The sequence below is a fragment of the Seriola aureovittata genome, chromosome 11, assembly GCF_021018895.1.
Source record: "Seriola aureovittata isolate HTS-2021-v1 ecotype China chromosome 11, ASM2101889v1, whole genome shotgun sequence".
NCBI lineage: Eukaryota > Metazoa > Chordata > Actinopteri > Carangiformes > Carangidae > Seriola > Seriola aureovittata.
In genome coordinates, this window is record NC_079374.1 from 12658106 (window position 1) to 12670182 (window position 12077).

Here is a 12077-nt window from a genome sequence, read left to right on the forward strand (position 1 = left end):
GACAACTTAAGTCATGTTTTACATTTAGTTAAAGGGACATGAAAGTGTAATCTCTCCCTATAGTCACTTTTTTCTTTATCATATCAAAAGTGATAGGAAAGGCGCACAAAGTGGAGTTTTGTGACTTTTAAGCTTTTAAGCTGAAGATCTGAAAGAAGACAGCCAAATGTGACAGACTTTAAAAAACAAATATGTGTGTTAATATCTGTAGTTTATAAAAATTGAGGGATTTTTAAAGGCACCCATGGATGGGGGCTTAACCCTTACCCTAACTAAAGTTGCCAATGCCAATGCTTACAACAAAGGAAACTGTAAACGTCCATGATAAAATAATCTGAAATCCTACAATTAAGTGGCAGGTATGTATGTGATTACATCTCAGCAGGAAGAAGGGCGAACAGAGCTGCTAATGTAAGAGCGCCATTAGCAGTGATAATAACCTGCTTGATCTGAACGACACTTCGTTTGATTACTGACATGGGACTGACATGAAGTAATTTGCAATTTATTATTATACACAGTATATTTATAGGCATGAATGCATGCATGCATAAACCTTTCTCATTAGAACTCAATGTCACATTTTTCTCAGTGTTGGAGCAGGGTCAACAGTAGTGGTATAACATGTGTGTATTGTATATGTATTGCTCCTTTTTTGCTGTTTGTTAATGTGTTAATATGAGTAGGATCCGCTGCTTTCTATGCATATTAAACATGATCTGGTGTCAATGGCTCAACACAAAGTAAAGTTATGTATCATCCTGTTGGCTGTGTACAAATAGAAGACACGGACTGGGATAGTACAATGAGGCTAGGTTGGGACAAATCTTTTTGTCTCACCCTCACAGTCCTGTTAATTGAATGACTCAGCATAAGCCAGCTTTGATACAAGGCTATTAGTGGGAAATAATTCCCCTTCCGCTCCTAATGTATGGCTTGCTCAGGATCACAGACAGCTTGAGGTGGAAATCATACTTGGTATCATACCAACCAAAAGCAAACAAAAACCCCATCTGCATACGACTTGGCTCAGTGCAGACCCAATGAGTAAAGAAACAAGGAGGACTATCCCAAAGCTGTGCTGAGACGCTTACTTGAAGAAGACTTTTGTTTTCACATGTGTTTCCAAAAACCTTTTGCGAGTCTCATGGGTCTACACTCACAACGTTCTATTTTTCTTTTCGAAAGATGGGACATGAGGTGATAGAAAAGCTGATAAAAGCTTAAAGCTGTGGTAAATTTCATCACAGGAAACGCAGCTCCATCTGAAGTACTGTGACTTTGGAAAAAAAAAAAAAAAAAGTGAACGATAAGTTCATGATAGGTCTCTGCATGCCACTGTGTGTGTTAGAGAGAGAGAGAGAGAGAGAGACACTGACTATTTAGCAATGCCAACAAGTTGTTTAATGTTTCACCTCTGTGAAACAGAGGTGTACAGCTATAACAGTAGAATATGTGCTGTTGTTGAAAATACAGCGTCAATGCCAATTTGCAGTTTATTTGGAGAAACTTGCTGAGTTCCATAGAAAATGATAATAATGGAACTGTATTCAGCCAATAATGTCTGGCGGCAGACTGGAGGTCACCATCAACTCCCATCTCCAACTGCTCACAGCACAGCAGAATTTCTTTATTTCTTTTTTTTTTTATCCCCTTTCCCAAAGCTGTGAACCAGCAACACAAATGTATGTTGTTTCTATTATAGAAGACCAGAGTTAGTGCTCACAAGTTTGACCTGTGACTTATAGATACTTTTTTTTATTTATAAGAACATACTGGGCATATGAATTAATGGCAGAGAACTTGGCTATGCTGCAGGGCTGGACTGAGAAGTTTGTGGTGTATTTTATTCTTCGATTCTTTGGGGGTGATACCTAAATGATTGCAGTGGGGGGGGGGCATATCATTAAATTACTCACACTGATCAACTGCTAGAGAAACCGAGGGGTTGAATTGTATGTAAGTGCTGTAAGAGAAGAAGCAGCTGAAGTAGCAAACAATTCTTCCAACTTAGTCAACCATATAGATCGCTTGGCCCTACCATTGGACACGACCTGTAGGAGCGTTTACCAGCGGCAGGCGTAACAGACCTTTGTCGACATGGTAGCAGTAACAAAACACGCGGTCAAGATTGCGGAATGGTCATGCATGTTTAGGGAAAGCTCATGGTTTTGGTAAAAATAAGTACTTAAGGTTAGAGGACCTTCGTTGTCATGGTTACAATAATAAAGATGTGGTTAAGGTTGTGGGATGGTAATGGATAAAAGGAACAATGTTGCGTCCCCTCTGTTAAAGTCCTGTGTTTTGTTGACACATCCATCCACCCCGACCTCCATCTAACTGATGGGACTTTGTTACTGTATATACTACGTCACCTGACTTCCTACTACGTCCGTTAGAGGTCGCTCAACGATAAAACGTAACTATGGGTTATAAAAGCTGCTGCACAGACGACCTACAGTTGGCCTTTTTTTTTTCTTTTCTCATTTTTTTTTTTTTTTTTACATGAGGACACTCTCAAAGTAACAAACAAGAAGCATAAGATCAAAGAAATAAAGAGAAATGACAATTAGCTGAAGTGAAAGCACTGACAGAACTTAGGGTGGACTGAGAGGAGATTAAGTCCTTATTGAAGTGTGTGCACTTACAGCAACTGAAGTGTAAGTGTGAGTGAAATTAGTGAAAAGAGTTGAGTGCTGAATGTAAGCAGCGAATCATTAACCATCCGATTTTATCAGCTGAGAGGAGGGGAAAGTAGCATGTGAAGCTTTTCTGGCGTAGTGGCTGAACCAGGTTACTGCAGCTTCATCACCTGGCCCTGTACACAATCACTGGAAAAAGATGCAGCAGTAAAATGATAAATAATTTATGTCACAAATCCTGCAAAATGATTATTTTTATTATCATATTTTGATCCATTCTATTCAATAACATTTGGAAAAATACAAAAAGTGCATAATTATTATTTTATAAGATCAAATTCATGCGTGCGTATGCTGCATCAGGCGCTGACTATAGAAAATTTCAAATATCACCAAAATAATATTAATTAAATTAAATTAAAAACCTTTTATATGACACTACAACCAACCCTGTGTGTTTTTTCTTTGCCTTAGAATAACTCTCTGGTCCACACTCCATCCTGTCTGTTTCTAATGTGTAGCCTGTACTCCAGTAGATAGGTTATCTGTGAGGGCACGGTGCTGTTTTAACCTTGGCTAGAAAGGTCGTGGCACTTTGCTGAGTGGTGGAGTCCCCTGAAAGCTCCTTCTCATATGTTGATGTACGACAGGCTTATTTTTAAGTGATGTTTTGCTCTATTGAGACTGCTGGAGCACACAGTAGGGTTGTCGTGTCAAGATGGATTTTTTTTCTTCTTCTTGACATTTCTGATGAAAAGGCTGCACTTAAAATTTGTAGCCTGAGGGACTTCCCAGTAACATGGTCTCTGACCCGGCGGCTTTAACTTTATTTTTAAATAAATACTTCACCTTCTTTTCAGTCAGTGTAGGCCTGAACAGTGATGCTGGAATTGTGAGCATCGTGTGCCATATTTAACCAAACATCTGTCCACCAGAATGCTCCAGTGACATATTCGCACAGAAATCCTCCTTCCCTCTATGATCAAAGCTTTTTTTTGGGGGGGGGGGGGGATTATACTGTGAGTAAATGTTTCTATATTTTCACAGTATCTGTTCTGTTCTCTTATTTTCACACAATGTTCTTGATTCATCAGAACCATGAAAATACAATTTTCTACAGAAATTAACTATAATATGATGAATATATTGAAATTATATTTAAAGATTCAGCACAATGATTATGATTAAGTCTCATATGTATTTGTAATGTGTCGGCTGTTTATGTGATTGATTTTGCCATCAAGAGGTTCATGGCCACTCATACCTATTATCTATTGGAAAAAAGGAATAAAATAGTAATAGCATTATTTTAAACAAACTCATAAACATAGTGAAAATTCTGAAACACTTTAAATTATGCATTTGAATTCTATGTAAATAAAATCAGTTATTTTGATGGGAAAATAAACACCCATGGTGAAAATAATGAAACATTTTAAAATTTCCTACCTTGTAGCAAAGATGTGTTGTTGGAGAAGAGCTTTCTCTTTACCACCCTCTGTTTCAGCCGATGCTTCGCATACCAACACACATAAAGATGTTCCCTCGCTACCAGCCTTTTTTTTTTTTTTAAGTACAACACTTCTAAAGATAAATTCAGTGTTATCTTTAGTATGGAAGTTCATTCTTAACCTTGGGATCAGTGTGTGTGACAAATAATCTCAAGTCAAAGCCCATTTTCAGAGCTTTCAGCCACATCTCACAGCCTTCATCAACGAATGGAACTGGTTCAGGTATCGCAGCGACTTGCTATCACACAGCTAATGTTACACACCTCACATCCATTCGCTGATGACGACAACGACCCTGAGATACATTTGAAAGCTCTGAGTCAGTTTAGTTGATATTACATTGTAGCACTGTAGTCACCATTCTGCTTGTGTCTCTCGATCTGCTTTGATCTCCAAGCACCAGGTAACCAGGCTTGTTCATTTTCTTAAGTCGTCAAAAGCGCAACAGACTGCAATTGTGAATTTGTGAATGCAGAACTTTTGAATTGTTGGGAGCTTAGTCATACCCAAGAAATTTAATAATACATGAATGCCGACCTTGCACATTTGTCTAAAGTACCTTTCACACTTTCATCTGTGAAATTTTGCAGGATTCAATGGAGGCCACATTGAGTAAAAATTATTATTATTAATATCAAGTTCTAAGTTCTTCTGACATGCTTGTTCCACAGAAAGCAGAAAGCTTTCTTTCTCTCTCTCTCTCTCTCCCTTCTCACTTTTGTTCGCTGAATGGGATGTGAACTTGATGTTTGACTTACTGCATACTTCAAATTCTGGCTGTTGAAGTCTTAACTTTTTTAAAATCTCACATTATGCCATGTTTTTTTTTTTTTTTGGACACCAATGTGCAAAAAATGCTCATCATATTGTTGCGCACGCTGTGGTGCTCACTTAGTGAAATCCATTTATTCTTCTACTGCTGTGCTAGTCTATCTGCTGCTGCATGCAGTGAGACTTTTACAGCTGCCATCTGCCTACAGCTGCTTTCCTGATTGCAGACAATGTACATAAAAATCTGCATTTTTTTTAAAGGGAAACTGAAATCTGATTTCCTTGTGCTTTGTGAAGGGAAGAGAAATCAGAGATAATAATGTTAGTGCATGGGACACAACTGAAAAAGGTGTGAGATGTCGTCCATTTAAGTCGGGATACAGTTCAGACACAGGATGCATGCCGACGCCAGTTGTAAAGGGAACTTTGGCGAGTAGGTTCAGTTTATAGTTGGACTGAATTTGCTGACAATCTTCAGTCATTATGACGTGACGGTCCTTATTACCACGTCATTGTATTTCCATTTAATTTCCTGTTGTGCTCACCCTCCCACAGCGATATTGCGTTTTAGGCTGTGAAACGAGTCTGCATTATCTGGGAAGAATGGAAAGATGTAGATGTAGAATTTTTTGATTCACTTCATTATTTTCCCATTCTCATGAATTCAAAATGTGCGGGAGAATATTTTAAAGGAATGTGGTTTCTGTTTCCTTAATGATTGGATGACACCCAGGGTGGTCGGTTACTGTCAGATTAAATGAGGAACTCCGCCACTGGTCCTCATCCACACAGTATAATGTTAAAGATCCTACGAGGAAGAAGCCATTCTTGCTCTGTCAATTTCTGAAATTAGGAAGTCATTGTGTGTAGAGAGAAAAATGACAGTGAAAAGTGCATAACTCGTTTCATGTGGGGATAATGGTAATTGACGAGGATTTCATGTTGGACTGCTGACATTTTAAATGTTTGTGAGCTACAGTTCTGACAAAGCAAGGGTAACTATAATTCACTGGCATGTGGTTATGCACACTGACTATCGCCCACATTTGCTTTGCATGGTTTTGTGTCTGAAATGGTTCAAATCAGTTTCACGATGACCCTAGCAAATTGAGGTGGCTCAAAAATCACATTTTTGTTTTCATCACCTGCTCCTTTTGTAGAGCTGCACTTCAAGAAAATGTCCAATGGAAATGATGAATGAATGAAAATGGAGTCTGCATATGTCTATATCAAAACCAAAATCAAAAATGAAAGGGCAAAGTGTGAATGGATTAATCAAGATGTCTGTCTTGTATTTTGGGCTGACTTGCTTCCCTAACCCAGCATTATTTGCAAGGCTAAGGGCTAGCATGTCACTAGCAAAGTGCCCTGTTCACACACATACTGTACATTAAGCGCACACCTGCATGTGTTCACCCCATGTCTACTTTTCAAACATCCACTACACTACCGATACTACCACAACTGCTACTAAGGTTAGCACCATCAGTCAAATTGGAAACCCTCCTCCCTCTACAGCAGTGGATTCTGCACCAGCCAATTGTGGGGGGGTGGGGGGGTTGCCCTCCTAAATTGGAAAGATTGATCTCGTTAGGGCAAATATCACTCCTTCCATGTCTGCGGTAGACCTCCCTCGGCCCTCTTTGGATTTGTGGAATTGTTTTAGGCCAATATCACTGCACTGGAGAACTGTGTCACACGTGATACGCTCCTCTTGATATTATCCCTAAAAAAACAGTTTACATTCAGTCAGTCCCACTCTGCTTTCCATCATGAATAGCTCTCTGTCCTCTGGATCTGATCTTTCTTAAGATTGCTCCTATTCAGCTATTGCTGAAAAGACCTGGTCCATGGACTTAAAAGACTCCCAGCCACTTTACAAACTGCAGAAATCCTAGACCAACTTCTACAGACGCTTAATAACAGCAATATATTTGAGAGGTTTTCAACCTGGGTTCTGCAGCTACACAGCCATGAAACAGCTCTTCTTAGAGTTACAAGTGATTTACGATGGCTGCCGACTGTTCTGTGTTACTGCTGCATGACCTCAGTGTAGCATTGGATGGCACCGACCACTCCGGCCTTTATAGACTAAAACAATGGGTGGACACGCCATCCGTCACCACAACATCTCCTTCCATAGCTATGTGGACACGGTTCTACCCGTCATTTAAACCTCCTGACATTAGCAAAGCAGCTTTATTACAAAGCAGTTTTATACAAGTGTGGATGCCTGATAACCCTTTAGAATTGAATTCTGACAAGACAGCAGTTCATTGTAAAGCCTCCTGGCTCCCTGCACTCATAACATAAAAGCCAGCTACAAAACATCTGGATGCTTGAACGTGGCGCAATGTGTAAAGAATGTTGGCCAGTTGCGTTTTATAAACTGAGAAATATTTCCAAAAGTGGATCGGTTCTGATGCTGAAATTTCGGACCTGCAATCCTGAACACTTTTCCTGTATAACATAACAGATAAATACTGTTATCAACTTAAATTATTATGTTTTTCATTGAATCATAGTAGTTTTAAGCATCCACCCTGCTGTAGTGACAGCTTTGGATTTTTGTGCTACTGCATTTCCTGTGAATTTTTATAGCAGTCAGCACTTTCATATTAAATCATACATTTAATAATGACTGAAGGACAACTGTAGTATGTAGTATGATGATATTAGTTAGAAATTCTATATACTCAAGTCATGTGACAGTTATTAAGGCTGTGTACAGTCAGTGTCAGTTTTGGTGTGGACACAAAAACATGTTTGTTTTTTTTTTGTGTCTATTTTTCAGGTGAACATCTTCGTGTATGCCCTAAAGGAAACACATGTTGCACCCAGGAAATGGAGGACAAATTTGGACAACAGAGTAAACAGGACTTTGAGAATCTCGTTGATGAAATGAGTCATGAGTTGAGAAGCACCTTTGTTTCCAGACATCAGAGATTCGATGGTAAGTCTTAAGTCTCTCTTTTTTTTAACTTAATGCTTTATTAATGTTCCTCTTTTTTTTCCTTTTCTTTATTTTATTGTTTTTAATGGTCAGTCACAGCAGAACAAATTGCTACAAAAGGTAAAATCAAAGGATTGAGACTGTATGTGTTAATTTGAAAGGATTCACTGTTTATACATTTGTAGTTGTCCGCCCTCAAGAGGAGATGAGATGTGAAAATCTCATTAATATGCCTTGGAGTGGAGAAGCCCCTTGTTGGATTAGACAAACATGGCTTCTTGCACAGCAGATTGACAGCTTGAACAGCAGTACAGAGCCAAACTCTGCATTATTAAGGTTGTTTGGTGGTCCTGTGCTGTGTGTGATCTTGTCCTCGCCCCACGGTGACTGTCTTGACCACCACACATCCACTGAGCTTCTGCTATGGGAGCGGATGTACTCATTACTGAACCGAGCTCTCTCTTCACCTCTCCATCTTTCCCTCTTGGTATCCTTTCTCTGTGGAGTCAGCTCCTTGTAGTTACAGTTTAATGAGAAATAATAATCCCTCTAGCTCTCAAGATTAGACTGTGTGGGGAGCAGCAGCTTATCAGTGTGGACAATGGTGAAGGGTGGTGGAGGTGAAAATTGTCAAGCACAGCCACCTGTCAGCATTGTCAAACAGTTTATTAGGAATGCAGGATAAAACCCTTTAATGAGTTATCACTCAGAAACCTTTTAAACATCACCATGTTTGAATTCTCTTTGTCTCCAGGTGAATGGCAGGAAAAAACTAAAGGAAAATACACCATAATGTTTCCTTTTTGAAAAAAATATTTTTAATCTTTTTAGGCTTACTGTAGATTACTAATGAAACACAATACAAATAAGACAGTTCCCATTATTGTAACTGCTATTTAATCCTTGGCATATACCGAGTTTTCTAATTTCAGGGAGTAATGATGAGTAAAGCTGTCTGTAACCATCAAACTTCGGCAACCTCTACTGAAATAGTGGGTGATGCATCAGTGCCAGCGTGAGCAAAGTTATTTATTAATGCACTCTCCAGAACAGTGACAGAGTTTCTTATGGGAGAAAGAAAAGAGAAATTTAGAAACCACAAAATATAAAGTTCTAAAATCTAGAAAGAGCTGAAGGAAACAAGAGAGTTAAAGCTTTTTGAAAAGTGTGCTGAGACTTTTGCTGGATGCTGTTCTACAGCTGAAGAGCAGCAACTGAAAAAAAACCATACAGAATCACTGTAATAAAAGAGATAGTGTATGCCCAACATGCTGCCACCTACGAGTCCTGTAGCATTGCGGCTGATACAAGTTTACATTTGATTAAAAAAAAAAAGATGAAACTAATTTATTCTACTGTATATCGATCTCATTCAGTATGATTGTCGCCTGTGACATGGTATGCATTTAAAGTAGCACAAATCAAGCTTCCTGTTTTCCTATAGGAACACATGCACAAAAACAACACAAATCCAAGTTAATTTTGAGCGTTATTAGCGAATCAAACGTCTTCCAACTGCACTTTTGCTGCCATTTCTCTGCTCTTTGCCATAAATCTCTTTGCCTGCTTGTCATCTATGGAACTGAAATTGCAAAACAACAATCTCTGAAAATGGAGGAGTCTAGGGGCGATGAATCTTCTTCAATTGTCTCTGAATTCGAAATTGGTATCGAGTAGCAATTGCACTTCCAGTGCAGAGCTGAGACGACCGAACTGATGGTACTCGACAGCTGCTTGGGTTCAGGGCTATCACAAGTGCACACACAACAGAAGGTAATCAGTCTACAAAATACAAAAGTGACAATATTGACATTATACAACACAACTAAGATATTATAACAGATGTCTAACTAAAGTAAAAGGGTCACCCTGGTTTTTCTTTTTCTTTTTTCATTCTTGAATGGTTGTGGTTCGGAAGTATTAGCAAATCTTAGTATCTTTGATTTCATGTCCTTATATTTGGATAAGGGTTTATCATCCACTACAGTATATCTCCTATAATCCTAGCCCATTTATAATTTATTATTTTTCTGAGATCTAACGTAGGTTACCAACATTGATAATGATGCACATTAAGATGGGCCGATGGCTTGGCCTGAGTCTGATCTATCAGCACCTTTTACACCTTTTCACCATTAAGCACTTATTGTTTGATCTGTTTACATCGTGTAAACGGATATATAAATAACATAAGACATAATATGTCAGCATGAATATAATCTCTCCGCTTGGATCTCAGGATTGAACAGCAACACTCCCGATGATTCAGTTTATCCAAAAGTAATTCTAATCTTTGTCCAAAAGTAGGAGGTCAAAGCATAGATTTTCACATTGGGCTATCTAAATATATCCTCTGTTACAACTAAATAATGTTTGAGTGATTAATAGCGCAATATAATACCCGGCAGTCAATGTCTTGTCTTTCTGTGCTTATTCTTTTCAAACTGTTCAACATATTATATGAAACAAATGCTATTGAGTTACAGTATGCAACTCTCAGATGATTGCACATTGCCCAGAAACTCAATGTCACAATGCCTTGGTGATGTCTGTCTGATTTTTCCAGGAATATACACTTCTTTAGCCTGCATGTGATTCCTGGAAGCATGCATAAATAAATGAGTGTTATTTTGATCAGCCGCTGTCAGGATAGTGAATGTCATAAGGAGGGCTCCAGTGAGGGAGGAAATGAGGTTTGTCCAGCAGCACTTAGATGCATGACTCCAGGCGCCCCTCTTCCTCTTGGGGTTTGCTGCCACTCTCCATAATTTCATCAAAGCAGATGCTATATGCAGGTTTCAGCTCCACAGACCCTCTGCTGTCTGGAGACTGTGTGTCTGCTGAGGGTGTTGACTGACCACCCGCTCGGGAAATATGCGGTATTGATTGCAATATTTGAATTTCACCCCTTATCTTTATTTTGTCATTAATTGACTCTGAGTGTTCGAAGTCGTGCGGTTGCTTAGTTTTGAGCAGGAGATGTCCGATGAGATTTAACAAACCACTGTGTCTGGAAAAAATTCTGAGTGAAATCTTAAATACATTTTAGTATTTCAGGTATTATTTATTTAGGAATCTGCATTTTATTTTTCCCGTTTTGACTCCATGTCCCTTTTTACCAAAATAATTGTGTTGGCCTTGCTACCGAGCCAGAAACCATGGCTAAAGATCCAAACAATACAGTGCTGTTAGTTCATTTAGATGCTCTTCACTGTCTATTTAGCACCTGGCTCTGTAGTCCCACCTACACAGAGTCAGTGTATGTGTATATTTTCTTCTCTTTATGCAGAGTTTGTGATGAGTGTTACTGTAGCTGACAGTAGCTGGCCAGCCCACGCATACCTGACACCACAGCCTATGTGTCACAGTGAGAGGGCACAGTCTCAACTATGCCAAGACCATCTGAGCAGAAATACAGGAATATCCACAACAACCCAGTTACAGAGTACAGCTGTATGAATCTAAGAGAGAAAAAACATCATCTGAAAAAAATCAATGGCAAATATGGTTCCACATTTGCTGCAATCAAATGTGCAAATTTATATATCAAATAGCATGTCTGAATATTCCCATCATAATACCACAGACAATGACTGTTCATAGAAATTAGACAACACAATAGCTGGCACAGAGAATTTTTTTCTATCTTGCTTATTAAAGACTAAATCAGGGGTCTTAATTGCTAATCAATTGCTGGCCCTTCTGACCGTGAACACCATGGTGCTGGGTAGCCATACAGAATATTAATGTAGTCCACCCTCAACAATTGATCTTTATTTGCACTGCTGGAAGGTTGATGAATATCTTTTTTATACACTTAAACAAGAATATAAAAAGTGAATTCTCTCCTCCCTCAGCAGCCATTGTCGAGGTGCCCTTGAGCAGAGCGCTTAACCTAGAATTACCCCAAAGACGCTGCCAACCATAGAAGACCGTACCGTGCTGGCCAGCTACCAGGTGTGGATGTGTTGTATAGATGAATGTGAAGCTGGGCAGTACTGAAAAGGGCATGCTTGTTCAGCGAAACCATTCTTTAGTTAAGAAGTCCTATCAAACCATCCAGTGAGAGTGTATAGGATGCAGGTAGAAATTCCACAGTGCGCATCTCTGTATACTCTAGAGACTGTAGCAATCTTTCTCAGCAAGGTTTCTGATGGACAAGCTCTGATGTTTTTGGAAATACCGGAGAGTTCCCTCTAA

General features: G+C 39.1%; 1 protein-coding gene across 2 annotated transcripts in view; it reads left to right on the forward strand.

Moving 5' to 3' along the window:
* LOC130177548 (glypican-6-like) overlaps positions 1-12077 on the forward strand; it is a 102138-nt gene that overhangs the window by 27263 nt on the left and 62798 nt on the right. For both annotated transcript variants that reach the window (XM_056389398.1, XM_056389399.1), the window contains exon 4: positions 7719-7877. In XM_056389398.1, the coding sequence (XP_056245373.1) occupies positions 7719-7877 (159 nt within the window). The remainder of the gene's footprint in view (positions 1-7718; positions 7878-12077) is intronic.